Source organism: Ovis aries, chromosome 14 (genome assembly GCF_016772045.2).
Source record: "Ovis aries strain OAR_USU_Benz2616 breed Rambouillet chromosome 14, ARS-UI_Ramb_v3.0, whole genome shotgun sequence".
NCBI lineage: Eukaryota > Metazoa > Chordata > Mammalia > Artiodactyla > Bovidae > Ovis > Ovis aries.
The window spans coordinates 34,772,265-34,800,049 of NC_056067.1; the positions used below are offsets into that span (position 1 = coordinate 34,772,265).

Sequence of the window (27,785 nt, forward strand, 5' to 3'; positions counted from 1 at the left end):
GACTCTTTGCGACCCCATGAATCGCAGCACGCCAGGCCTCCCTGTCCATCACCAACTCCCGGAGTTCACTCAGATTCATGTCCACCGAGTCAGTGATGCTATCCAGCCATCTCATCCTCTGTCGTCCCCTTCTCCTCCTGCCCCCAATCCCTCCCAGCATCAAAGTCTTTTCCAATGAGTCAACTCTTCGCATGAGGTGGCCAAAGTACTGGAGTTTCAGCTTTAGCATCATTCCTTCCAAAGAAATCCCAGGGTTGATCTCCTTCAGAATGGACTTGTTGGATCTCCTTGCAGTCCAAGGGACTGGAAATAAAAGTACACAGTATTCGATAATCACCACTTCTCTCATTCTCCCCTCGGATTGGCCAAGCCCCTCCCCTAGACTCTGGGACGCTCGGACCGTAGCGTAATGACGTAAGAAGAAGCAAAGACTCCTCCACCCCATCTCCGTTTCCTAGGAAACGTGGACTCGGCTTTCCTTTCTGCGTCGCTGCCCCCTTGACGTCACGGTTCGGAGAGGAGGGCGGGGCGGCGCGGGCGACTGGAGGGGCTGTGCACCTGCGCCTCGGCGGGCCGTCTGGGGCATCGTTCCCGTCCCGCCCGGCCCTGCCATGGCCAGGCCACAGAGGACTCCGGCACGCAGTCCCGACAGCATCGTCGAGGTGAAGAGCAAAGTAAGGGCCCCTCCAGCCCTGGCTCCGGCCTCGGCCCTAGCTAGGCGCTTCCAATTCCCTCATTCTCCCCTTCCTGGCTCCTTGGTCCCCACCACCTTTTCCTCTTCTCCATCCTCCCCGTCCCATTTTCAGGCTTTTCTTCTCACTTTCCCCCATCCATCCTCCTTCCTCTACTGCCGGCCTCTGGAGTCCCTCTGTGGCCTGGGTACATGGAGGGCGGGGAGTAGACCTTGGACAGCGTCCCTTGTCCTGGAGCTGAGGTCTGTGTGCAAGGCTACAGCTGTTGTGAACCCGTCTTTCTCACCTCTGCCACCTTCGGACCTATGGTGAGAAAGGGCACGGAGTCCATTCTTACCTCTCCTCTCCTCCCACCCCCTGCCTCCAGTTTGATGCTGAGTTCCGACGCTTTGCTCTGCCTCGCGCTTCAGTGAGTGGCTTCCAGGAGTTTTCTCGGTTGCTGTGTGCAGTACACCAGATCCCGGGCCTGGACGTGCTGCTTGGCTATACTGATGCTCACGGCGACCTACTACCCCTCACCAACGACGATAGCCTGCACCGGGCCCTGTCCAGTGGGCCCCCACCACTGCGCCTGCTAGTGCAGAAGCGGGGTGAGGATGGGGTACAATGGGCAGCCTCTGTGGGGTACGGTGACAGGGCAGGTCTATCAGGGTTAGTCTATGCCCAAGGTATCCAGGCTTCACCCTCTGTGGTCCCTGCCCTTGGCCTGACCTCCAGGTGTCAAGAAATAGCTACAGTGCCCCCTCCTCAAGGAGGCCTGGGCCTGATGGAAAAGGGCCCAAATGGGAGAGCAGGGTTTCTGATCTCAGCGCCTCCCTTTCCTGCAGCAGAAGCTGATTCCAGTGGCCTGGCCTTTGGCTCCAACTCTCTGCAACGGCGCAAGAAAGGGCTCCTACTTCGGCCAGTGGCACCTCTGCGCACCCGGCCACCGCTACTGATCAGCCTGCCACAAGATTTCCGCCAGGTTTCTTCAGTCATAGATGTGGACCTACTGCCTGAGACCCACCGACGGGTGCGGCTGCATAAGCATGGTTCCGACCGCCCCCTGGGTTTCTACATCCGAGATGGCATGAGTGTGCGAGTAGCTCCCCAGGGCCTGGAACGGGTTCCAGGCATCTTCATCTCCCGCCTGGTACGAGGGGGCCTGGCTGAGAGTACAGGGCTGCTGGCAGTCAGTGATGAGATCCTCGAGGTCAATGGCATTGAGGTAGCTGGGAAGACCTTGGACCAAGTGACGGACATGATGGTCGCCAACAGCCACAACCTCATTGTCACTGTCAAGCCAGCCAATCAGCGCAATAATGTGGTGCGTGGGGCATCCGGGCGTCTGGCAGGGCCTCCTTCTGCTGGGCCTGCTGAGCCTGACAGCGACGATGACAGCAGCGATCTAATCATTGAGAACCGCCAGCCTCCCTGTTCCAATGGGCTGTCTCAAGGGCCTCCATGCTGGGACCTGCGCACAAGCCGCCTACTTCCTGCTGCCCGCAGCTCTCTGCCCTCCCTGGATGATCGGGAGCAGGCCAGCTCTGGTTGGGGGAGTAGCATTCGAGGAGATGGTAGTGGCTTCAGCCTCTGACAGGGAAGGATGCAGCCCCTTGCCACTCCAGGCTCTGGGACACTCCAAGGACTTTCCCAGTGGGAGGTTTCAGCGTGCTTACGGGCCCTCTCAGTCTGGGGAACATTAAAGGTTTTCTACAAATGCAGTTATGGTCATTCTGTTTCCCAGCCCTAGCCTCCTCCCTGATCCAACAATTTTGCCTTCTTCTCTGGACATGTGGCAGGAGTGAGTGTGATAAGGGCACCAGAGAAGTCTTCCTGTAGTCACACTGCGGGAGGAACAACAGGTTTGGCATTTCTAGGGTAAGAAAAGCACTTATGGAAACAAACCCCACTGTGTACAAAAGGTTTAATTTTGATAAAGGGTTATGAGGCTGGGATGGCCCTTCCACAGCCACCAGTGGCTGGGAAGAGGGCTCTGGGGACACTGCCCCCTCTCCACTGCTCCTGTCTTCGAACTCCACTCTATGATGGGGCCCAATCCTGCCCTTAGCAACCATGCTGTGACCTTCAGTAAGACCCAGTCACTGTCCCCATAAAAGGGCTCAGGAATCCATCTTCACAAAGACTTTGGGACGGGAAAAGATCTTGATGGCCTCCTCTACCTGCACCAGCTTCCGGTCCAGCTCAGCACGGTGGCTCTGGGCCCTCAGTGAATCCGCCCCCGCAGGCAGCAGCACCAGCTCGCGCAGCAGCTGGCTCTGGCCTACAGGGGCCCCAGGAACAGTAAATGCTGGGCAGGGGTGCATAGTACCTGGTGGGTTCCCCAGCCAGCTCCCCTTGCCCACGTACTCACTCTGGAGCAGACTGCTCAGTGTCTCCAGCCGCTGGTTCTCAGGCATGCGAGTGTGGCCAGGGGGCATGGCTGGGTCTGGTTGGCTGTGCTGACGGGCCTCAGCCTCCCGCCGCCACAGGTCCCTGCGCTCCAACAAGCTGTGATGCACAGACCCAGGGCTGATGACCCTAGGCAGACGTGGGCTTCCACCCTCCATAAGTGCCCCTTCCCAGGAGTGGGGGGAGCAGTAGGACCTACTAATGGGGCACGTGACCCTTCTGCGTGGCGTTGTAGTGCTCCTGGGCTTGCCGTTGCTGCTCCAGCACCTGTGCCAGGACTTGCAGCGAGCGAGAATGCCGCCGGGGGGCCCTCTTGGCAGTGCGGGCATTGTGCATAATGAAGTCCACACCCAGACCTGGGGCCTGCGGGACATGGCCAGCATGATGAAACAGCACTGTGTGGTGCCCCGGAATCCCTGCCCCACCTCCCAGCCCCCACATATCCTCTCACCTTAGCATTGGGACCTGGTAGGGTTAGCTGGGGACTGGGGACACGGGGTGGTGGGAGCCCGGGGCCGCAACGGGAATGGGCCCGCAGAAAGTGGGCTGGCTCAGTTCTAGAGGCAGGGCCGGGCTCCTGGAGGCCAAGGCAGAGCGGGGGGTGGTCAGTCAGGCTGAAGTCAGGGTCTCAAGCTGTAAGACCATGCCTCTGTCCCTCCTGTCTTTCAGGATCTTTCTCTATCACCAGTCCTCTGGACCTGGCCTCCTTCCTCTTGAATAAGTACTTCCATCACATCAGCATTTAAACCTGTGTGTTTTTCACATCTCTCAGAAAACATATTTCCCTCCCTCTACCTCAGTCCTGGCTTCAGTCATCGTTCTCTTTTTCTCTCCTTCCTAGTCAAGCTTTCTGGCTCTGTCCCTACCAAGGCCACCAACAGCTGGTCTCCAAGCCCCCAAATCCAGGGTCACTTCCCTGGTTTCACTATCCTCAGCCTCGTCCTCAATAGCTCCTGGGTCTCACTTCTGAGATCCAGACCTGATTCTCCATCTGCCTCTTGGACACATTCCCACTCCCTGGAAGCCCCACAAAAGCTTCAGCTTCAACACACCCACATATGACCTTGTCTTTTTTTCTGTCCTACTTCTCCTTCTCAGACCCCTGGAAAGAGAAGTGGCACCACTAGCTACCCCAGATAGAATCTTACCACCATACATACCCCTGCCCTTCCCATTGTCCTTAGAAATAAAGGTTTAAAAAAATGGATTTATGTGGCCCTTTATGATGTGGGTCCAGCTGACTTCTTAGCCTAACCTCATGTTCTTCCTCCCTCATAGTGAACTGAACACAGCATCCCCACTGCCCACACTCCTAAGTCCCTGGTGTTAGGACCAGGGACCCTGGAACCACAAGGTTCCATTTCTATAAAATGTTCTCCTCTATTCTCCCCTTGCCTAATTCCGACTTGCCCCTCAGAATCACCCAGCTGTCATCACTTCAGAGAAAGGCCACAGCCCCACTCTGCAGCAGGACCAGCTCTTCATCCCCTGTGACCTCAGCCCACTGTGGGTTTCCTCCCTCCTCATAACTCAAGTCAGAGTATAATGTCCTGTTGGCCAACAAGACGGGCAACACTTGGGGCTCCCTGAGGCAGGTACCTGCAGCTGAGCCTTGACACGCGACTCCACTTTGTCATACTTGGGTGAGCGCCACAGGGCCTTCAGGGGCCTGGATTGGGCCTGCTCCTGGCTGTGCTCCTGCTCACGGAAGCGCCTCTGGATTTCCCTGATCCGCCTCATGTTCTCCTTCTCATGGTCTTTAGGGTCCTTCCCTGGAGAAAAGATGTTGCCCTACATACAGCCCATACAATCCAACTTACCCCAGTGGACACACAAGCCCACACCCTGCCTCCCTGACATACTCTAAAGTCCACCACATAACCTTGTTCTCGTCCTCACACCATAATTATCTTCTGTTTCTGATGATTTTATACATATTTGATTATGAAGTATACTAGTAATCACCTTGCATATCCTATTCACCTCTTCACTTGTTTTACTGTCTCCCACCTTGATTCAATGATGCGCTTCTTCGACCTTGTTCTCCTAGCACCCATAGGGCCTGGAGCACAGCAGACACTCAACAACCAACCATGCATAAATCCATGAAGCTGAGCTACGGGCTTTTCCGGGGTATGCCTCATTTAGTCCTCTCCTGCGAAGAAGTCGTGCATTTCCCGCTCCTTCTACAGTTGGGGAAACAGACACTCTGAGAGGTAAAGCCTGAGCCCAGAGCAGGGAAGGGGAAGCAGCCGTCTTTTTATCTGTTTTGACTTCAGAGCCGCCTCGCTGTCCGTTCTGACCAGAACTTACTCTTGGGAGAGGCCCCTGGGCCTAGGGAGATACCCCCGAGCTGCAGCAGCACACCACCCACGCCGCGACGGCCACGCTCCAGGATTTCTAGGCCTCCCGGACGGATGCGAGGGGCGCGGGGAGGGGTGGCGTCTAGGTCCGGGTCCGTATCCGTCGTCAGCAGGTCCAACTTCGGCGCGTTTCCCTCAAGGCGCCCTTGGGCTGAGAGGCCAGACGGGGCAGAGTGCGGAGTCAGTGGTGGAGCTGGGCCCGACCCTTGCCAGGCCGCTTTCACTCCCTAACTCACCCGAAGACGGCCTCCGGTAGTAGTCCGGACAGAGCGTAGGGTCTGGGGGGATGGGCCCCGAGATGCGGGACGGACCCTCACACATACCGCCGCCGCCGTCCTGCAAACGTTGCACCTGAGGCCTGCCGGGCTACGCGTCTCTGGCTCCAAACCCGGCTTCTCAGCCCAGTGCCTCCTCCCTGGCCCCGGGTCCTAACCTCAGCCGTGCCCTGCCTGCGTTCCCGGCCCCCACCCCGCCTCCCGGCCCCGGCCTGCGCTCGCCACCTCTGCTCTCAGCCCACCTCTCAGTACCGTTGGCAGGCTTCTCACTCGGGCAAGGGGCTCACCAGAGCGGTTTTGCCGCCCACTGCCGCCACCCGACGGGTTTGCTGTTGCCAGGCAACAATGGTTTCCGTCCGTGAGGTCAGGGGCCAATGGCCTTGGCGCAAAGCCTTCTGGGGCCTGTAGTTCCAGCTGAGGGGGGAGCAGAACGACTGTCAGTTGCCCTTCCCAATCCGGTCCTCTCCCGGGTCCGCTCAGGGTCTACTAGTCTGGCCCCTCAGGATCCGCCCTCCATCCCCAATGCCCCTCAAGCAACCGTCGAGGAAGTGCTGATCCGCCGCAGCTATGGACTCCGCAGGGGCTGAGAAGCGGCCAGGGGCCCAAGAAGGGGCAGCCGTGGGGCAGTCACAGCTTACAGAGATGCCTGGTGGCCATGCTCAGAATTCTGAGGTGACCATCGGGCTGTCTAACCTTCAAACACTTGGGTCATAGCGCTTTAATAGACCAAAACTGCCAGGCCAGGTTCCACAGGCTGGGAGGGGCATGGGCTGGTGCCCTTCATCCAGAGTATTTAGAGTCTAATGGCTGGTCCCTGTATCCTTTACCTGGCCATGGTGACCAGTTACCTGTGTGTCACCGCTAGTGTCCAGTGATGGGAGACCAGGGCCTGGTGCCAGCCCATGAGGCCTGCCAAACCCAGGATGAAGATAAATGTCCAATAAGATCCACCTCAGAGCCAAAGATCCAGGAGAGACTCAAGCTGGAGGAAGACAGGCACAAACCAGAGGTGGAGGCCCTGGAGGAGAGAGGTCCCAGGCCTACGGCCTCCACTGTGAGGCCCAGTCATGGTCCGAAGAGGAAGCCGGTCAAGTGAGGGGGCTTTCAGAGGGAAGAGACTGGGAACTGGGGAGGTGGTGTGGGGGTGGCTCATACCCCAGTTGGATTCTTAAATGGGGCCTTACAGTAGTGTCCATCCTTATCCCCTGACACCACCATCATTCCTCACCTCTGCTGACCCTCCAGAGCCCTGATGTAGGGAACATGCAGAGCAAAAGTCTCAAGGCCTGGTAGGGGACTGAACTCCCATGATCTCTGGGTCCCTGTCCAGTCCAGGGCCTCACTGACCAGGAAAAGGACAAGGATCACGGCCTGGGGAGGTAGGCAGGCAGGACTGTTCCCTAGGACAGGGCACAGGAGCCAAGGCTGCAGGCTGGCTCCTCAGGCCTCCTTGTTCCCCAGCCTCACAGGCCCGAGCCACCAAGCCCATCCTAGGGCAGAGAGTGAGTTGCCACAGGGGCTGTCGCTGCAGAGGGAAGAGCCGGAGAATAATCAGAATGAGCCCTCACCATCTGCCAAACAGCACAAAAAGACCAAGAAGCGCAAGAGTCTGGGAACCCCAGTGCTCCCAGTGGTGGCCAGCACGGTGTCGGCACCCTCAGTGACCTTGGGGCCTGAGCGTGAGTGGCATTTCCTGAGCCTTCCCTTTTGTCCCAGCCAGCTGGACCCAACACAGCCCAGCTTGGCACTCCAGTCATTGCCCTGCCCTGGGTTCTTGTAGGAAAGGCCCAGCGCCTGCGGCCCCTGTACCAGTACATCAACTATTGCAACCCTGAACTGAACCAGGCAGGGGAGGGGGACAGGGAGGCTGAGGCTGAGGTGGAGCCTGAGTCAGAGCTGACAGTGGTCCCCGAGGAGGCGGGTGTGGAGCAACTGCAGGCATTGCTGCCAGTGGCAGGTGAGCTGGGCTCCGACCTCACTCTGCCCTGCCCCAGTATGTTTGTGCCCCCGACCCACACTCTGGTTCCCCTGGGGGAGGAAGCCAGTGAGGAGCCTGGGGGTCTGCCCAGCTTGGGGGTAAGCGGTTGCCTCAAGGCTGAGATGGACAAGTCAACTCAGGTGGACATCAACAAGATGCTAAGTGTCTGCAATGCCCCGCTTGTCCCCCCACTCTCTCCTCAGTACAAGTGATTATCCTGACCCCCACCCCATGACTCCCTGCCCTCCCAAGCCTGAGCCAGAGCAGCAGTCTAAGGCCTGAGGCTCTCAGGTGGAGGAGGGGACTCAGCCCCTGCCCCTCTCTGGGATCCCACGTTTGATAAAAATAAACATTCTTCCTTTTCTCAGACTGTGATTCCCCAAATAAGATGCCTGAAGAGGGAGCAGCTGGGAAAAAGGGTGAAGGATTCCCCAGTGCAGTCACTGGATCGCCTGGGAATTTGCAAAAATATAGATTCCTGGGCACTGCCTCAGACCTAGGCTTCCCTGGTGGCTCAGCTGGTAAAGAATCTGCCTGCAATGCAGGAGACCCCAGTTCAATCCCTGGGTTTGGAAGATCCCCTGGTGTAGGGATAGGCTATCCACTCCAGTATACTTGGGTTTCCCTGGTGGCTCAGTTGGTAAAGAATCCACCTGCAATGCAGGAGACCTGGGTTTGATCCCTGGAGGACAGCATGGCAACCCATTCCAGTATTCTTGCCTGGAGAACCCCAGCCTGGCAGGCTGCAGTCCATGGGCTTGCAAAGAGTTGGACCTGACTGATCGACTAAGCACAGCACAGCACCCCAGACCTAACTGAATCAGAATCTGTAAGGGTGGGGCCTAGTCCGAGCATTTAAAGTCTCCTCAGATGAACCTGAAGGTCAGACAAGGTAACACCTGGGATGGAGAAGGGTGGTAAGGAGGAGCCTGGGGAAGAGAAAGGAAAGGGGCTGTCAGGTCATAGGAAGTGGGTGCGTGGCCTTGCTCCCTGTCTCCCAGGGAATGGGCCACAGGTGCTGGGGTGACTGCCGCTTTGCCTGGAGGAGTGAAGAGGCAGCTCTCCACCAGACTCCTGAAGGAGAGGGCGGCGTGGCCTTCCAGGCAGGTTTGCCAGGGATGAAGCCTCACTAGTGTGGAAGACATCAGCCCCCTGGAGGAGGGTCTGCTGAAGGAGATGCATGGCCATCAGACCAGGCTGAGTGAGTCTGGGAGGGATAAGGAGGGATGTAGGCAACAAGGGATCCTGGTCTGCTATTCTGGAGAGGTTGCCTGGGCAGCAGCATGAAGGGCAGAATAAAGAAGAGAAAGCCTAAGGATAGAGAGGTGAGGAGACTGCTGCCATTGTCTGCATGAATGTGAGTCCTAGATTTGGTTGGTGGTTGGAAAACAAGCAAGAGGTATTCTGGAAGTTCTCTTCTGCTTGCTGTAACAGAGGAAACATGAGCTGCATTTTCACTGGCTCGGAAAAACTCTACTTTGAGTAACATTCTGAGATTTGAGTAATAGACCCTGGTAGGTGATGCTAGTCTCCTCCAGGAGGGGGCGCTGTAGGACAAGTCTGGAACCAGTTGGGGACTCCTGTCACTTCTGGGAACCAGAACCCTGCTGGCTTCCTTGGCCACAGGCGTCTAGGCCACTTCCAGGTACATCTCCTCCCCAGGACCAAGCCAAGAGATACATGATGGTAGAGCTGTCTGAAGGATGGCCATGGACCTGGGCTCTGGGGAGACCAACAGAGGACCTGGGGTCTCATAAAAATGACTGCCCTAAGCCCATGTTCAGTCTGCACCGGGACTTCTCAGAACACACCACTGTAAACAAGAGGTTTCGCTGCAGAGTCCTATAAAACTTCAGTGCCACTGTGGGTCAACAGCATGGCCCTTTCTTAATAAGGGCATCTCAGTCAGATGCAATGGATGAATGTGCTTTCTTGGGTCAATTCTCAAACTTAGAGGGGGATAGCAACATCCTATTAACACAGAGAAGGATGACCTTGAGCTGAGCTGGGTGGAAGGGGGCAGCTTCTCCTTCACTCCTCCCAGCATGGTGGGGTTCTCTCTACAGTCCTAGTTCAGGCCAGGCTGAGATGCCTGTTGTAGAGACATGGTAACCTGGATGGGTCCCACACAGGGAGGGACAGTGCCTGGCACTAGAGTCTGAGGAGCCACAGGAGAAGGAGTAGTTCAGAGTCAGGCTCTGTAGTCAGAGGACCCTCACCAGTTCATGTACCTCTGTCCCTCTCTGCTCTGGATAATGGGAATATTAATAGTAGTACCTCGTTGACTGGTTTGGATATTAAATGAAATAATATATGTGAAGTGTCTCTCCGGGGGGCCCAGCACACATTAAGTACACCCCAACACTAGTAACTGTTATTTTATCTCACAAGGTCTGAAACCAGGACAATATGGGAAAACAGGCCTGGTGACTCCTCTAAGAGCAGGAGGAAGAGGGAGCATCCTCTCTGAGCCTTTCTCTTTCTGGCGAGGAGTCCAGGGCAGGGCAGAAGAAGGGAAGATTAGAGAATGGGAAACAGTTTGGTCCGGGTTTAGTCCTGCCAAAGGAAAGGAGGAGAGGTATTCTTTCCAGCCTGACTGACACGGTGAGGAGGCTCTTCCTGTGGCGAGAACAGGATCCTAAATACAGAGCTGGACACTGGCTGGCCTAGCCACAGGGCAGCACCTTCACCGAGTTCATGCCGTCCAGACTCCCTGGCCCCCACCCCACCTCTCCTCTCCCAGGGCTCCCCTGGAGACAACCCCTTGGTTTCAAGAACAGAACCCCTTCTGACCTCCAGCCCAAGGAGACCTGACTCTCCCACTGTCTCTTAAATATCAGGCTAGATCAGCCTCTGCAGTCTTGAGTCCTGTGTAAAGACTTGAGCACTGAGGAAAGACTTCTTGCAGGGATTCAGCCACAGGGAATAAACCAGGAGGGGAGGGAAGGCAGTGGTAGGAACCTGGGTGGCCCGCTAGACAGTGACGGATCCAGTCGGTCGGAGCTGCCATGGAGCCATGAGGAAAGAGAAAAATACAAACCATCTACAGCAACAACAAGCCTTTCATTATTAAAGAAACCCAACCTATCAAACAGACAACAACCGCATGCCATAGTGTCAGACCTTCTGATTTATTAACATTTCTCGTATGTCCCAGAGCTCTCCCCCTTGGCTCCTCTCTGCCAAAGCAGGGGCCCTCTGCCTGGGGAAACTTCAGCCCCTGAAAGCTCACCTGCTAAAGAAACCCCCTCCCAGCCACAGAAGGGGTACCGCCTGGAGGCCGGAAGGGCCTGATCGGGCGGATGTGGATCCGGGAGGGATGAGCTGCCGCCCTCACCATTCCTGAGGTGCCCCAGCCCAGGAAGGCATGGCAACAAGGCCCCGCATCACTTCTCAGGCCTGAGGCATCGGCCAGGCTGGCTCCTTACTGTGCTTTTCTCATCCGGCTAAAACCACAAACAGGCTGCCGAAGCGCCCCAGTCAAGCTTCTGCCAGCCCTGCTCACAGACCGGGGGCACTTCTGCCTTGCGCGGTGTACTGGCCTCTCAGCCCTGGCAAGAGAATGCCACCCCCTCACCAGCCCTCAGAGTGGGCACTGGGGTGGGGGGTTCCCCGGGGCCACCTTCGAATTCACTGGAATTCAACTCTGCCCAAGCGGACCTATCAAATGAAAAATACCGTCTGTGCTACCGCGAAGCCCTCCCATCACAGCTCCTGGTCCTGCCCTGTCCTCTGCCCCACGGCAGGGAGCCCATGCGCAGGCTCACAGGTTGTTTCGCTGGAGCGCCTCGCACAGGTTCTGGTTGGCGTCGGGCTCCTCTGCCAGCACCTCTACCGCCTCCCACTCCCCGGATCGGCTCGACCGTTTGATGGCATCCACGACACTCTGCATGTAGAGCCCGTCCTCGAACGAGGCAGCCATGGAGACCGGGCTGTGGTCCCACGTGCGGCGGTCCCCCTGCCCCTGGAAGGACTGGCGCAGGGCCTGCACCATGTAGACCATGCCCTTCAGGTAGAGCAGCGGGACGTCCTGGGCGCCCTGCTCGGGCAGCCCCGCACCCACGGCCAGCGAGTCCCTCAGCAGCAGCTCCTCGTGCGGGGAAGAGTTTTTCTGCCCGTAAAGGTCCGCACCCCGGGCGACCAGGCGTCCCGCAGAGCCCACCACCATGACCTCGTGCACAAAGGCGCCTGGCATGTTGAAGTTGAGAGTTACTGTGCTGCACACGCCCCCGCCCATGAGCATCTGGAAGAAACAGAAGTCATCGCTGGTGACGTGCCGGATGCCACGGATGGCCGCATTCTGCCTCACAAAGGTCTTGAGCAGCCCGTGGACCTTCTCGGCTCTCTGGCCGGTCAGGTGGGTCAGCAGGTCCACAATGTAGGTGCCCATGGTGTGCAGGCCCCCGCCGCCCATGAGCTCATCACAGATCCAGCCATACTTGGGGCTGAGCAGGCTGCCCGAGTAGACGCGGGCGTCACAAATCATCACGGCGCCCACGTAGTGCTCGGCGATCAGCTGCTTCATGCGCACAAAGGCGGGCAGGAAGCGCAACACATTCCCCACAAGGCTCATCAGCTGAGGGTAGTAGCGTGAGGCTGTCACCATCCGGAAAGCATCCACTGAGGTTGCCGCCTTCTCACAAACCACATTCTTCCCAATACCTGAGAAGAAAACAACAGGAAATCTCAAAGATCCAGGGGGTTCACACTGGGGAAAGAAAACCCACTTCTGGAAGGCAGATGACTCAGGAAAGCTGGCTCTGAGGCTAAGCAGTGGCCTAGGACAAGAGGAAGGTGACTGGCCTGGAAGAAAATGGTACCCAGGGACTGAGCCTGGAGAAAGAGTTATGGGTTCGAGAAAGAGAAGTTCCTAAAGGGAAATGAAAGTAGAGGCAGAAGGTGCAAAGCAGGAGCGGGAGGCACAGAGAGGTGGTACCATGGTTAGTATTATGTGTCAACCTGGTTAGGTTATGGTGCCCATCAAATACTAGCCTAGACATTGCTGAGAAGATCCCTTTAGATCTAATTAACATTTAAAGCAGTAGATCTTGAATAGAGCAGATTGCCCTCCACAATGTGGGTGGGCCTCAACTCATCAGATGAAGGCCTTGGGGGAAAAAAAAACCAACTGAAGCTCCCCATAGAGGAAGAAATTCTACCTCTATATTGCCTTTGGAGTCAAGTCTGCAGCATCAACTCTTGCTAGAATTCACATTTGCTCTGTGGATTTTGGAACAACCAGCTCCTACAACCAGATGAGCCAATACTTTAAAATAAATCTCTACCCTCTCTCTCAATATACATCCTGTTGGTTCTGTTTCTCTGGAAAATACTGCCTAATACAAGTGGGCTGGAGAGGTGGATATGCTTATCTTATGTTCATGCATTTATTAGATCATCAGGTTGGGGTAAGAAAATAAAATCTATATTCTAGGCGATGGGCTTGACATTCTCAGCTGTAATTGCAGAAAGGACTCTAAGAGTCCCTGGAGACTGTCCTCAAAAAACACTGGTCCAACATATTAGTGTAGCCAAGAGGCCAGAAAATGCTTGGCTATAGTCAGAGGGGAAAAGGAGAGAAAACATCCTTTCTGTCTCAAGCCTGTTCTGAGTACACCGCAGCTGGAAGGCACCCAGGCAGCAAAACAAAGCTAGACAAAGCCCTGAAGCGAGCAAGAGGACTTGAGCAGCTCCCACACGAGGAAACGGAAAGGATGAACACTCTTCCACATGACAAGATGAAAAGCTCATAAGGGCACAAGACACCAATTCCTGGAGCATTCCTGTCAACTTGGTGTGGTTCAAGTGGAAGAAAGTCTTATGCTTGTATCTTCAATAGAAAATATTTAAAAGCCCAACAAGTGGTATGGATGGGACACACACATGGTTTTGGGGTACAGCAAGCTGGGAAGGGTGAAGACATCCAGTTATTCCATTACTCATTCCACAGACACTATCCTTGGGGTGTGACTCAAACCCTTCCTCCTCAATTCCTCCAAGAAGTCATGGGCTTCTTGAGGGAATAAGCTCAAGGGTCTGGTATAAATCGCAGGATAAGGGAAGGGGTTATCCTTAAGGATGCAGATGTTCCATGGAGATGTTCCCCTAAGGGGGAAAGGACACCCAGGCAGGGAACTGCATGTGCAAAGGCACTGAGGCAGTAAAGGCCCAGGAGCCAGGATTCCTAAAGCCCTGAGTGCATACCAGGAAACCGGCTGAAGGGGTTACACAGGGTCTATAAGCAGTGGAGGAAATGGGATAGAGAGCTGGTAGGATCTCTCACAAAGACAAGGGCAGGGGTAGGAGTGGGGATGGAATCCTGTCCCTGAGTTTCTCCATCTCAGACAATGACGACACTGTTCTCTCAGTTTTTTAAGCCAAAATCACTGAAATCACTCTCACATCCCATTTTCAATCATCAATAAATCCTGTTGGCTTGGCTTTCAAACTACTTCCAGGATCTCACCAGTTCTCACTACCAGCACTGCCACCTGCCTCATCCAAGTCACCACTCTTTTCCACCTGGATTATTGCCATGGCAACGTAACTGGTTTCTCTCAGTTTTTTCTTAACACAGAAGCCAGGGGAACTCTGTTGAAATTTAAGATGGATCAGATCATATCTCTGTGCTGCATCAAACCCTCTGCTGGCTTCTCACCTCATTCAGAATGAGCCAGAGTCCTTACAGTTGCCTATCCACAAGGTCATACATACATGCTTTGTACGCCCCTCTAAAGTTTTTTTTTTGATCCCTTTGCCTCCCGTGGTCCCTCTCCTGTTCATTCTGCTTGAGCCACTGAATGTGAGAAGAGGGCTGCTTCTTACACGAAGACTTGATGGCTGAGGAGAGGTGCTGATTGCTAAACAGAGACGATGGACAGACAGGGGCAGGCCTAGCTGCTGTGCTCAGGACACAGAGTCTCGGGCTGGAATCTCTGTTGCTGCTTACTCTCCTCGAACAATGTTCACATTCAGGCTTCCCCTCCAGTGCCATCCAGGCTCCACTCTCCCACTGCGTAGGCACTTACTGGTTGGCAGAGCAGTCTCCAAGCCTGGACACCTGTATCTCGGGGCAGCCAGGGCAAGATTATGCTTTCTCCGGGTATGTGTATCTCCAGTAACTCTGGTGTCATTCCCTTGGTCCCCTGAAAGTTTTCTCAGTGTTTTCAAAGGGGGAATGGCTGAGACACAGATAATTTCTGGTGGCCCACTGCAAGGTGTACCTTCTGCTGGATCTGGATTCCATTCACACAGGCTCAAGGGGAACTCAGCTGGTCACCTTGCAGTAGAAACAATGGGGACCCAGGACAGCTGACTGCCCAGAAAGGGCATTCACTGGTGCTGAACTCACGCTCTGGACCCAGACACTGGGGTTCAAAGTCTGGTTCTCTCACTTAATTGCTGCATGACCTGAGACATTTCTAAACCTCTCTGGGTTCCGGTTTACTGCGCTGTAGGAGAGTCATATTTACCATGCAGGGTAGGAGAGAAGACTAAGTCAAATGAGGTGGTATATGTAAATACTCAGCCCAGCTCTGTCCTTGGTAGTTCATAACCATCACCATGGGAGACTCAGCAGATGTCATAAATACAGGAAAAAAGGGCCCACTGTGACCTAGATCTTATGACTCACACAGAAGCTACATTTTCTAGGCCAATAATACTGATGTTCAATATTTTGAAATTTTAATTTTTAAAAGGTATTTAAACATCAACATGAACACAGACAAGTTTTCTTATTCAATGTACTGTGTATCAGGCCTCTCAGAGAGCTAAGTCCAGCCCAGCCCTTCAGAAGCTCACGTCCTGACAAAGCCCACAGTGGATAATCTCGTGCCTTTGGCCAGTCCTTCCAAGCTCCCCTCACTTCCTGCACTCTCCCCACCACCCTGACCCTTGAGAACCCCACATGGCCTTCGCCATCTGCACAGACAGAATTCTCGGGTGTGAACTCCCAGTGCTGTGAACCTCAGTGCTGTGGCAAGGAGGAGTGCATGCAGATCAGGCACCTGTGACATAGTTCAATCTCCTCACTTCACAGAGCTCTTGAAATCTCTTGTTCTTCTCCAAATAATAACAAAAGCTTTACAACAGGTACTGGCAGGACCACCAGGAGAATGGCTAGCCAAGTGCCACATGCCCAAGGCAGGGAGCCGTGTGCACAGAGCAGGGGGCCTGGGCAAGGGGACAGGCCCTTGTACTGGGGTCTGGAGCTGGAGGGGGGCCCCTGCGGAGAGAGTCGCCCCCAACTGCTATCACTTTCTGCTCCTGGAGGGTCTCCGATCCCTCCCCACACTTGAGGGGTTTTAGGATTAGGGACAGGAGAATCACAATGCCGGGCGAGAACCTGGTCACTTGGCTGCTGAACACGCGGCTGATGAGGGAAGTAATGAGAAATTAGGTTCTCAGATCCCCCATGTGAGAGCTGCCTCTCAGAGCAGTTCTCAGTTGCTTCTGGCCAACCCAGAGGCTTCCTGCTTTGACTGTGCACAGCCGGAGGTGGGGGTGGACGCTGGGGAGGAAAGGGGGCGGGCTGGGAGGAAAAGGACTCATATGGCTGCTGAGTCTGGTGGTGATAAAACCAGAATCTAAAGGCATCTCTGGTTTCATGCCACAAGCAGTCAGGGAAGGAGGAGAGTCCTTTCTGAGGCTGAAGGACAGGAGAGTTTCTGAACTTGGGACCCAGCAGTGCAATCAGTGTGGGGGCTAAAGGCCATCTTGAGTGAAACAGGCCCCTGCTGGCCACAGGGTGTGTACCTTGAGGAAGATATTGAGGGTGCCTCCAGAGATATATTTACTTAAGTTTATTGAGCTTTCCTGTTAGAAAGTCAAAAAAGAGGTTAGAGAAGCTGAAAGTCACTTTCTGTCTCCACGGAATGGGGAAGCATGGATGCTGAGTGCAATTAGCTCAGATGAAATTTGGAGGTTGAACAAGCCTCTCCCAGTTCACACTCCCCAGACGACCCAGGAGTGAAGCACCCCCGAGAAGCTGTCCCAGACCACCTTTTTGTTTCTCAGTAATGTATGACAGCTCTGAGACAACACCACTGCGACTCTCTCTAGAGGTGTAGGCCTAGATACGTGATTTCAAACAGCAGGGGAGAGGAGCAGCCCCCAAAAAAGCACCACTTTCATGCTTTACAAAATCCATGGATTCTGCCTTTAAAAACAAACAAAACAAAAAAGGTTCTGCTACTTAGAAAAATATATGAGAGTTGGACTACAAAGAAAGCTGAGCGCAGAAGAATTGATGCTTTTGAACTGTGGTGTTGGAGAAGACTCTTGAGAGTCCCTTGGACTGCAAGGAGATCCAACCAGTCCATCCTAAAAGGAGATCAGTCCTGGGTGTTCATTGGAAGGACTGATGTTGAAGCTGAAACTCCAATACTTTGGCCACCTCATGCGAAGAGCCGACTGATTGGAAAAGACCTTGATGCTGGGAAAGGTTGAGGGCAGGAGGAAAAGGGGACAACAGAGGATGAGATGGTTGGATGGCATTACCAACTCAATGGACATGAGTTTGGGTGGACTCTGGGAGTTGGGTGATGGACAGGGAGACCTGGCGTGCTGCAGTTCATGGGGTCACAAAGAGTCAGACACGACTGAGTTACTGAACTGAACTGAACTTAGAAAAATAAGTTTGAAAGCTACCAGACAGAATCACTGCTGCCCACAGCCCATTCTCTCTTGGGTTACAGGCCCCTGTCAGCTCCCTGGGTCACACCAGCAGGCTGGGCTTGTACAGCCAGAAGTTGTGACACTATCATTCAACCAGCTGTGCTGGGCCTTGTGCCAAGCTCTGGGATACATCAGGCATGATGGCTACCTTCAGACAACCTACACTTTAGTGGCAGAGAGTGCCGTGAATCAAATTATCACATGAATACATGCAGAACTGCACTTGTGATCAAGGCAGTAAAGATGATATAAATGTTAACATGAGAATCCACAGCAGGGACATGATCTGGACTGGGGGCCAGAGAAGGTACCCCAAGGGGCTGGTGTTCTTGGGAGTAAATTATCTGGGTCAGGCTGCTTGAGGAATGGTCCTTTGTTATCTCAATAGCCCATGGGGAAAGGACTGGCACACCCAGTGTTTTTCTAATGAAGCCACAAGTGCCAAGAAGTGGGCACAGAAAGTTACCTTCTAGCAATGGACTTAGGAAAACATTCAACTGTAGCAAAAATGCTAGGGCACTTTATACATTAAAATTGTTTGGAACCACTTCTAAACTGAGAAAAGAAACATATAGAGTCCCTTCTCCTCTAAGGAATTCATGGGAAAGCCATAAGGATGCAATCTAAGGTGGAAGAAAGTGAAAAGTCAAATAAAGGTGGAAAGTAAGATGCCACAGGGGATTCCCAGGTGGCACTAGTGGTAAAGAACCCGCTTGCCAATGCAGGAGACATAAGAGACACGGGTTCGATCCCTGGGTCGGAGAAGCCCTCTTGGAGGAAGGCATGGCAACCCACTCCAGTATGCTTGCTTGGAGTATCCCACGGACAAAGGAGCCTGGTGGGCTACTGTCCACTGGGGGGCAAAGAGTTGGATACGATTGAAGCCACTTAGCAAGCATGCATGCAAAAGGCTATAGAAAAGAGCTGTGAAGTGAAAAGTACGTCTCTAGAGGATAAGTCCATGGATTAGTTTTAGAAAAAAACTTATTAGAAAAAAACTATTAAGAATGAGGGAAGAAACACTCTTTATGGCCTCAGAAATGACATAAGAACACAGTGATCTAAGAAGCTGAGGAAAATGTGATTTTGCCTACAGCACTAAGGCTAAGTGAGATGCTGTGACCTTGAATGTTTCTGGGCGTGGGTTTCTGTAACTGGAAATGAAGGTGTTGGATGAGATCAGTGGCTCTCAATCCTTACTGTGGATCAGAATCTCCCAGAATGCTTGTTCAAAAATTGGTAGGCCTCACCCGCTGAGAAGGTCTGGGAAGGGGCCCAGAATTTGGATTCATAACAATTTCCCAGGTGATGCTGCTGCTGCTGGCCCAGCATCTCTGAGAAAGGCTGGACTAGATACTCTCTTCATTGTCCCTGCAGGTCCAACATTTTTTACTTTATGCCTATGGATTTCAAAAGAAGAAAATGTGGTACTCTGACTGGCATCAAAAGTTTTAGAAGAAGAAAAGTCTAAGTCACAGATTTGCTTTATAGCTACAAATGTGGACAGGTGCGGCATGCCTCACTTAACTGCTTCTCATCTCTCTGACTTAACCTTTCACCATGCTGGGCAATGCAAGAAGGATCCTTCACTCAATAGACTTGAGACAACTATGATTTAACTTCTTATGGGTTCAAAATCTGGAAGAGCTTATCTAAAATTAGAGTACTTCAACAGCTATCCTGTTAAGTAAACATGTCTTTTTTTTTTTTCCTGGTTCTAAAAAGATTGAGGATCTAAAGCTTAATCTCCTTTAAATTAATTAATTAATAGGCCATGCAGGGACCTTAGTTCCCCAGACCAGGGACCAAACTCATGCCCCCTGCAGTAGAAGCGTGGAGCCCTGACCACTGGACTGTCAGCAAAGTCCCTAAAGCTTATATCCTTAATGAAACATAAGAGACATAGCACCTGTAACAGAAAGGGTAACAAAGAAAAAAGATATGTAAGTGGGGAAAACAGGAAAATATCCTTTCATGCATACATAGCGGGACCCATACACGGGAACACACAGGTGGAACAGTGGTGGGGGTGTTCTGGAATGCTGACTCTGAGCCCTTTCAAACGCACTGCATTTTTGTAACTATCAATGTGTCTATTCTATTCTTCATCTAAACGATGTACAAGAACCAGATAGTGCCAGAGCTTTACATTACAGGAAGAAAGAACAGGTCCTGCTTTTGAGGAATTAACTTAAATATAGTCCCCTAACCCACAGAAAAGTTTTTCACGTTTGAGATGACTTAGAATGCTTAGTTTCATTTCTGAGCTACATTCGACTCAGTGAACATCTGAACATTTATCTAGTGAACATCCAGAGGAGACTCCTACTATTTATTTTTGATGTGAATTTAACTTAAACAAATCTGTCCTTCCACTTGGGACAACAGGAAAGCCAGGCTTTCCCCTGTAACGCGATGCCAGTATCTTTCTTGGTTAGTATATGGAGGCAGTCATATCAAGCTGGAAAGACTGAATGATACCTTCATTTCACAGGGGCCCCCAGAGGTTGACAGGGACAGAAACAGGACCAGAAGCGGGGCCTGATGTCAAGGTCAGTTTGGTGTTCTGCCTACAGCCGTTTCTGCACTCATATCCAGTCATTTGGGAAAACTAGAGCAGTTCTCATGGCCTCTTCCGTATGAGTGGAAGTTAAGTCAGAATTCTCACAAAGCAAGCAAGCAAGCACACAGGGAGTTAACCTCATGGCTGCAATAGGCTCAGTGACTCCTTTGGGGCCTCAGTGGGCAGTGCCTGATGGCACATGCGGCCGACATGGCTCCCTCAGCCCAACCAGCTTGGCCCTGAGATCATGCGCCTGCAAGAACAGACCAAGGACCTGCATGCACACCCTCCTCCCTGCTGACAGCAGAGGTGTGGAGACAGGGCTGATGGCTTTACTTCACTGAGGGCTGGTATACAAGACTCCAGAAGCTGTCCTTCCTGTTTATAGTAAATGGCCCAAAGTCCAGTGTTGTCCTGTATGAGGAAAACACCAGCAGCTTGTGCCCCAAGAACTCTGGGTCTCCTCCTCCTTACATAGCTAGGAAATGGCCTCTGTGGGAACCCTAAAGTTCAAGAAGCTGACTGAGAGCCTCTAGAACTCTGCCTCCGCACACACCCTCACCAACCTGCACTCATGCCACAAGGAACGGTGACAAGTCAAGAGACCATGGTAGCTTGATTCCCTTGAACCAGTCCTCTGTTTAAGTGCTGACTTAAGTCTACTTCTAAACTCAATCTGGGAGCATGATCTGCTCTAAAAATCTAGGGCCAGTGAATAGCTCCAATGTCACAACACCCTCAGAGAGAGCCCTCTGGAAAAGACAAACCATCTATAATTTTTGGTCAAAACTTATATGCCCCAAATCAACAACCAGACAGACGCCTGTTGAGGTGACAGACACTCTCTTATCTTCAGACTACAGGAAAGAGAAGCAGTCTTGGATTCTGCACCATGGTGGTGGCCAGGAGGAGTGGCGGTCAGCCCCATGGCATAGCAGTTCCTGGACCCAGAGATCTCTGGGCCAGAGATGGACACCTGGCTCCTGTCACCGTATATACAATTACTCTGTCAATTAATTATATATGCTACCCAAATTGTTACTTAAGTCTTTTCTCATTTACTTGGCCAGTAAATGTTACTGTTACTTCCAGTCTCTTTGGTCATACTGTGAAACCTGAAAGCAGAGACAGCTCTATTTCAACACTGTTCTGAATGTCAAGAATGATACTGTGCCAGTGTCTAGCACACAGGAGTTGTTTTTTTTTAAGAATTGCTGGATGAATGTCAACTGGTTTGTTTCCCTATTAAATTAGATTCTGATTCATGTAAGACAAAGGAGAATTTTTCCTACTGTCGACAGGAAAGAGCAGCCCAACAGGAACTGCAGGAGAACAGTTCACCAAACCATGCCAAGCTGGGGCAGGAGGTGGCTAGGCCCAGTGCTTCCCGAGGGAGCAGGGATGTGAGCAGGCTAACCTATGGGTCCTGCTGGGGAGAGAGCGCATTTGGACAGCCTTCCTGCCTCTGGCGTACACAATTGCAAAGCATGACAGGAAGGGTGTATGCACAGTCTAGTCAAGGACTGACAAAATATGGGAAATGGCAGCCTTGATACACACCCTCTTCTCCCCTCCGTGGTCCTGTATGCCACGGAAATGAAGAACAAACGCATCAATCACAGCCAATTTCCCCGGGACCAGGTCTTTAGATTCCGATTTCACAGAGGCGAACTTTACAATGCCTGAATGTAATCATCACTAGCCCCTGTGACAGGCCAGCTCTAAAGGCATCTGCTGAATTTTTGCTTGGGGATTTACTCATGGGAGGTGGGGAAGGCTGTGTCTTTCCCAGATATTGGGGCATTTCGTCCCACGGCTATAAGGCCTCCCACAGTGCCCTTCCTCAGCACTGCTTCAGGGACGAGAGCTGTCCCAGACCCAAGCCCAAGAGGGCCTACCCAGGCCCAGAGGAGAGCAGGGATGTTCAAGGACTCCCGAGAGGGAGATGCCATCTGCCCGTACCTAGAGCCTTCACAGATATCTGCCGGGTGAGTGGAGGGGGCATGTTGATGCACACCAGATCCACGTCTTGATGCAGCAAGACGTCGTCGGTCCGGCTGGTGTAGAAAGCGATGTTCATCTCCTCAGCGAGTTGCTTGGCCTCCTCCTCGGTCTTCCCCCACAGGGCCTGCACCGTGAACCCCTCTGCCCGCAGCAGTGGGACCAGAACACGGGCGGAGCTGCCGGTCCCAAACACACCCACGCCGGGAAGCATCTTCATGCCGCCTTCTCCGTTCACCAACTCATCTCCTCACCAGAGTCTCCGGCATGAGCACGACTATCTCACAGTCTCGGTCACACATGGCTCCTGGAACAGCAAGCAGGACGATGGCGATTAGGGGAAGGCACGCTCAGCAGAGGCAATTTCCTAGGCTGATCTGGAAGCAACAAGTTCTCTGCCACACAGGACAAAAGACACACTGCTCCAGAGGGGAACGTTGCAGAAGCTTCTCCCGTGGAGACTAAGGATATTAGCAGTATCTATCTACTAGGAGGAGGAGAGATGAAATATGAGTACAGCTGTGTTCAAATTCCTGTCCTGTTATACTTAATTTTCTGTGTGACTCTGCTCAAACCATGAACCTTCAGGGCCTTAACTGTTCATGGTTCTCTGATACTGTATTACAGAAAGAAAAAGAAGAGTGTTTTATATCACAGTTAAAAGACAAAAGAGAACTACCTAGGTGCTATGAAAGTGGGAAGTGTTAGTCTCCCGGTCATGTCTGACTCTTTGCGACCCCATGGACTACAGCCTGCCAGGTTCCTCTGTCCGTGGAATTCTCCATGCAAGAATACTGTAGTGGGTTGCCATGCCCTCCTCCAGGGGATCTTTCCAGCCCAGGTCTCCCTCATTGCAGGCAGATTGTTTACCATTTGAGCTACCCAGGAAGCCCAGGTACTATAGACGTTACGATTTAAAAGTTTATGGTAGCAAGCATAGGAAAATGTTCACTAGAAACCAAAATACCAACAAAAAACTACCAAACGGGCAGTAGCAGTAGTGATAACAAGGATATTTACAAGGATATTTTTATATAAAAATGTCCATGCCAATGTTGACTATGATAGTGAAAAATTGGAAAATGAGATACATGTTCAATAATAGTAGTGGGTTAGATCAACAACACTATGGAGTCACTGAAAATCATGAGTAGAAGGCCCTCAATGACTTGAAAGACATCACCATGTATTCCTTGAAAAGGGGAAAACAATATGTGAAGCATGACATCAATATTCTTTAAAACAAACCCAAAAAAGCACAAAAAACTATATATGTATGAGAATATACAAGGATATCTACATCAACAACCATACTCCACAGAGAGGATGTAACTGAAGGACCTAATTTAATAATGATTATAACTTGATAGAATTATGAATGATTTTTGTTTTCTGAACTTTGCCATATTTTCAACAATGAATGTGTCTTACTTTTTGTAGCATTTTCCCTTCTGATCACAAGGGTTGTAAAATGAAATAATGAAGTACTGCATTATGTGGACGCAATGCAGTACTTGGGTGCAATCTCAAAAATGACAGAATGATCTGTTTGTTTCCAAGGCAAATCATTCAATATCACAGTAATCCAAGTAATCATGACTGGAAGACCATGGACATTACCAGATGGTCAGCACTGAAATCAGACTGATTATATTCTTTGCAGCAGAAGAGGAGAAGCTCTACACAGTCAGCAAAAACAAGACTGGGAGCTGACTGTGGCTCAGATCATGAACTCCTTATTGCCAAATTCAGACTTAAATCGAAGAAAGTAGGGAAACCCACTAGACCATTCGTGTATGACCTAAATCAAATCCCTTACGATTACACAGTGGAAGTGACAAATAGAGTCAAGGGATTAGACCTGATAGACAGAGTGCCTGAAGAACTACGGACAGAGGTTAGTGACACTGTACAGGAGGCAGTGATCAAGATCATCCCCAAGAAAAAGAAATGCAAAAAGGCAAAATGGTTGTCTGAAGAGGCCTTACAAATAGCTGAGAAAAGAAGAGAAGCTAAAGGCAAAGGAGAAACAGAAAGATATACCCATCTGAATCCAGAGTTCCAAACAGCAAGGAGAGATAAGAAAGTCTTCCTCAGTGATTGATGTAAAGAAATAGAGGAAAATTATAGAATGGAAAAGACTAGAGAGCTCTTCAAGAAAATTAGATATACCAAGGGAACATTTCATGCAAAGATGGGTACAATAAAAGACAGAAATGGTATGGACCTAACAGAAGCAGAAGATATTAAGAGGAGGTGGCAAGAATACACAGAAGAACTATATAAAAGAGATCTTAATGACCTAGATAACCATGATGGTGTGATCACTCACCTAGAGCCAGACATCCAGGAATGCAAAGTCAAATGGGCCTTAGGAAGCATCACTACGAACAAAGCTAGTGGAGGTGATGGGATTCCAGTTGAGCTATTTCAAATCCTAAAAGATGATGCTGTGAAAGTGCTGCACTCAATATGCCAGCAAATTTGGACAACTCAGCAGGGGCCACAGGACTGGAAAAGGTCAGTTTTCATTCCAATCCCAAAGAAACGCAATGCCAAAGAATGTTCAAACTACTGCACAATTGCACTCATTTCACACACTAGCAAAGTAATGCTCAAAATTCTCCAAGCCAGGCTTCAGCAATACGTGAACCATGAACTTCCAGATGTTCAAGCTGGATTTAGAAAAGGCAGAGGAACCAGAGATCAAACTGACAACATCTGCTGGATCATGGAAAAAGCAAGAGAGTTCCAGAAAAACATCTACTTCTGCTTTATTGACTATGCCAAAGCCTTTGACTGTGTGGATCACAACAAACTGTGGAAAATTCTTTAAGAGATGGGAATACCAGACCACCTGACCTGCCTCCTGAGAAATCTGTATGCAGGTCAAGAAGCAACAGGCATCAGACTGGTTCCAGACTGGGAAAGGAGTATGTCAAGGCTGTATGTTGTCACTTTGCTTATTTAACCTATATTCAGAGTACATCTTGCAAAATGCCAGGGTGGATGAAGCATAAGCTGGAATCAAGATTGCAGGAGAAATATCAATAACCTCAGATACACAGATGACACCACCCTTATGGCAGAAAGCGAAGAAGAACTAAAGAGCCTCTTGATGAAAATGAAAGAGGAGAGTGAAAAGGCTAGCTTAAAAACATTCAAAAAACTAAGATCATGGCATCCAGTCCCATCACTTCATGGGAAATAGATGGGGAAACAACGGAAACAGTGAGAGACTTTTATTTTGGGGGCTCCAAAATCACTGCAGATGGTGACTGCAGTCATGAAATTAAAAGATGGAAGAAAAGCTATGACCAACCTAGACAGCATATTAAAAAGCAGAGACATTGCTTTGCCAACAAAGGTCCATATAGTCAAGGCTATGGTTTTTCCAGTATTAATGTATGGGTGTGAAAGTTGGACTATAAAGAAAGCTGAGCATCAAAGAATTGATGTTTCTGAACTGTGGTGTTGGAGAAGACTCTTGAAAGTTCCTTGGACTGCAAGGAGATCAAACCAGTCAATCCCGAAGGAAATCAGTCCTGAATATTCACTGGAAGGACTGATGCTGAAACTCCAATACTTTGGCCACCTGATGCGAAGAACTGACTCATTGGAAAAGACCCTGATACTGGGAAAATTTTGAAGGCAGGAGGAGAAGGGGACGACAGAGGATAAGACGGTTGGATGGCATCACCATCTCAGTGGACATCAGTTTGAGCAAGCTCTGGGAGTTGATGATGGACAGGGAAGCCTGGTGTGCTTGCCATGGGGTCACAAAGAGCTGGACACAACTGAGCGACTGAACTAAAGTCTGCTTGGAAATTACAGTGAGATTTTGATGTGAGTAGGGAATAGGTTTCCCTCTGAGGCAATCCCTCAGGTAAACCAGTGGTCCCACTCTAGCTGTGTGTGGGGTCACTGGTAACCCCAGACCCACTGAATCAGACCGTGGGGATGGGGCTATGCCACATCACTTTCTTTTTTCTTTTGGTTCTTATTTTATTGTGATAAAATACTCATAATATTTACTATGTTAGCCATTTTTAAGTGTACAGTTCAGTGGAATTAAGTACCTTCATACTGCTGTGTAACCATCACCATCACCCACTTCCAAAACTCTTTCACCTTGCAAAATCGAAACTCTGTCTTAACAGAGAGTTAACAGACTTCTTATTTCAACCTTTCCCTGCAGCCCCTGGCAACCACCATGTTTCTATGAATCTGACTGCTGTGCACAGGTGCCTCATAAAGTGGAATCACAAAGTATTGGTCTTTCTGTGACTGGCTTACTTCACTTAGCACGTTCTCAAGGTTCATCCATGGTGTACCTTATGTCAGAATTTCTTCCTTTTTTGAGGTTGAAAATACTCCATTTTATGCATATACCACATTTTGCTTATCTATTCACCTGTCCATGGACACCTGGGTAGCACACTGTGAATAACACTGCTCTGAACCCGGGTATGCAGGTATCTCTTCCAGGCTCGGCTTCCGATTCTTTTGGGTATATACTCAGAGGTGGAACTGCTGGATCATATGGTAAATCTGTTTTTAATTTTCTGAGAAACTGGCATACTGTTTCCCACAGGTCCTGCACCATTTAATTTATTTTTTAGTATTATTTTTAAATTTTGCTTATTAATTTAGGCTGTGTTGCGTGGCTTGCAGGATCTTAGTTTCTCAACCAGGGACTGAACTGGGGCCTGCAGCAATGCAAGCACAAAGTCCTAACCACTGGACCACCAGGGAACTCCCAAAGTCCTGTATCATTTTAAATAATAATTTTATAAATACCTAACAATCCTTTAGTCTACCTAATATCTTTTTTTAAAAAATAAATCTGACTACTTTTTGACCTTCGATGCTGCAAATCACAATCTTCGAAAAGTTGTATCCAAATGCTGACTATCCAAATGCTGTTCTCCTTTTATCTACATAACATTGCTTCACTTGCTCCTCCTCACAGATCGGAGTCACGGCATTCCTTTTGTAAATCCATAGTAATTAACTACTTCACTCCCCAACTGTGAGCACTAGGGATACATACAGCTCTTCCTTCCCCATCCATGATGCCCTCCCACCTTCCTGGTCATTTCTGGGTGCAGCTTTCAGGCTCCCCTGCCCCTTCAATGCTAAGGTTCTTGAGATCCTGTCAGAGGCGCCCTCTTCTCTTCTTGCTCTACATGGTCTTTTACTACTCATGTCCCAGGCTTTAATCAGTATACCAGTGACTTCCAAACCTGAAGCACAACCCCAGCTTTCTCTCCAGAGCTGCACATACCCATGTATTCTAAGCTCCACAAAACCCACGTGACTAAACCTAAACAGAAGCAGTAAAGTAAGACAGTGAGAACACACAGTGAATGCATCTATGGGTCCAAATCCTGGCCCCACCAGTTCTGAGCTGAATGAAACGTTTTTCTTGGGAAAAGCAGGTCTAATGCTGTTTAGCTCAAGGGGTCTTTTGAAGATGAAATGAGATCTGGTTAAAAGTGCCTAACAAAGTGTCTGGTGTATGCTGCTACTGCTAAGTCACTTCAGTCGTGTCCGACTCTGTGCGACCCCACAGATGGCAGCCCACCAGGCTCCCCCGTCCATGGGATTTTCCAGGCAAGAGTACTGGAGTGGGTTGCCATTGCCCTCTCTGATGTATAGTCAGCATTTAATAATTATCATAAACCTTCCCTCAAACATTTTCTTCCTCTATTTTCTATTTCATGGCATGTCACCATCACCAATTCGGTTGGTTCTTCAGCCCATCTGCAACCTGTTTATTCCCTCACCTATACAGGTAACTCATCATCAAGCCTTGATGATCCTCCCTCATTATCTCTTAAA

The 27,785-nt window shown here is 50.9% G+C and overlaps 4 protein-coding genes across 13 annotated transcripts in view; 2 read left to right on the forward strand and 2 right to left on the reverse strand.

The window, feature by feature from the left end:
- Positions 1-506: 506 nt before the first annotated feature.
- Positions 507-2,395, forward strand: PARD6A (par-6 family cell polarity regulator alpha). Of its 3 annotated transcripts, none has more exons than XM_004015074.4 (3): positions 507-674; positions 1,060-1,282; positions 1,520-2,395. In XM_004015074.4, exons 1-3 carry the CDS (start codon positions 612-614, stop codon positions 2,266-2,268), a joined length of 1,035 nt encoding a protein of 344 aa, XP_004015123.2. In that variant the 5' UTR covers positions 507-611; the 3' UTR covers positions 2,269-2,395. The 3 variants fall into 3 exon arrangements, with proteins under 3 accessions (XP_004015123.2, XP_012045361.2, XP_012045360.2); XM_012189971.3 differs by having other exon boundaries at positions 1,523-2,395; XM_012189970.3 differs by having other exon boundaries at positions 1,060-2,395.
- Positions 2,396-2,581: 186 nt separating this feature from the next.
- ENKD1 (enkurin domain containing 1) lies at positions 2,582-6,068 on the reverse strand. 4 transcript variants are annotated; one of them, XM_027978095.3, is made up of 8 exons: positions 6,009-6,068; positions 5,683-5,782; positions 5,397-5,597; positions 4,683-4,855; positions 3,535-3,660; positions 3,283-3,446; positions 3,046-3,182; positions 2,582-2,955 (listed from the first exon to the last, which is right to left on the reverse strand). In XM_027978095.3, exons 2-8 carry the CDS (start codon positions 5,765-5,767, stop codon positions 2,795-2,797), a joined length of 1,047 nt encoding a protein of 348 aa, XP_027833896.1. In that variant the 5' UTR covers positions 5,768-5,782; positions 6,009-6,068; the 3' UTR covers positions 2,582-2,794. The 4 variants fall into 4 exon arrangements, with proteins under 4 accessions (XP_027833896.1, XP_004015124.2, XP_027833897.1 ...); XM_004015075.6 differs by having other exon boundaries at positions 5,964-6,068; XM_027978096.3 differs by having other exon boundaries at positions 3,042-3,182; positions 5,964-6,068.
- A 159-nt stretch (positions 6,069-6,227) lies between these two features.
- C14H16orf86 (chromosome 14 C16orf86 homolog) lies at positions 6,228-8,115 on the forward strand. The gene is made up of 4 exons (XM_027978098.3): positions 6,228-6,393; positions 6,587-6,813; positions 7,153-7,400; positions 7,502-8,115. The coding sequence occupies exons 1-4, from the start codon at positions 6,289-6,291 to the stop codon at positions 7,909-7,911; spliced, it is 990 nt and encodes a 329-aa protein (XP_027833899.1). The 5' UTR covers positions 6,228-6,288; the 3' UTR covers positions 7,912-8,115.
- Positions 8,116-10,811: 2,696 nt separating this feature from the next.
- The window catches only part of GFOD2 (Gfo/Idh/MocA-like oxidoreductase domain containing 2), a 41,203-nt gene continuing 24,229 nt past the window's right edge, over positions 10,812-27,785 (reverse strand). For all 5 annotated transcript variants that reach the window (XM_004015077.5, XM_060398404.1, XM_042231820.1 and 2 more), the window contains 2 exons: positions 21,903-22,248; positions 10,812-12,361 (listed from right to left, as the gene is read on the reverse strand). In XM_004015077.5, the coding sequence (XP_004015126.1) occupies positions 11,463-12,361; positions 21,903-22,161 (1,158 nt within the window). In that variant the 5' untranslated portion in view covers positions 22,162-22,248 and the 3' untranslated portion in view covers positions 10,812-11,462. The remainder of the gene's footprint in view (positions 12,362-21,902; positions 22,249-27,785) is intronic.

Bases quoted from the DNA above. Each gene is read 5' to 3' on its own strand.
- PARD6A (XM_012189970.3), top strand. From the start codon at position 612: ATGGCCAGGCCACAGAGGACTCCGGCACGCAGTCCCGACAGCATCGTC. The intron at 675-1,059 runs GTAAGGGCCCCT...CCCTGCCTCCAG, and splicing joins TCGTCGAGGTGAAGAGCAAA to TTTGATGCTGAGTTCCGACG.
- ENKD1 (XM_027978095.3), bottom strand. From the start codon at position 5,767: ATGTGTGAGGGTCCGTCCCGCATCTCGGGGCCCATCCCCCCAGACCCT. The intron at 5,598-5,682 runs GTGAGTTAGGGA...CTGGCCTCTCAG, and splicing joins CTACCGGAGGCCGTCTTCGG to CCCAAGGGCGCCTTGAGGGA. The intron at 4,856-5,396 runs GTAAGTTCTGGT...TCTTTTCTCCAG, and splicing joins CCCAGGGGCCTCTCCCAAGA to GGAAGGACCCTAAAGACCAT.
- C14H16orf86 (XM_027978098.3), top strand. From the start codon at position 6,289: ATGGACTCCGCAGGGGCTGAGAAGCGGCCAGGGGCCCAAGAAGGGGCA. The intron at 6,394-6,586 runs GTGACCATCGGG...TGTCACCGCTAG, and splicing joins GCCATGCTCAGAATTCTGAG to TGTCCAGTGATGGGAGACCA. The intron at 6,814-7,152 runs GTGAGGGGGCTT...CCAAGGCTGCAG, and splicing joins CCGAAGAGGAAGCCGGTCAA to GCTGGCTCCTCAGGCCTCCT.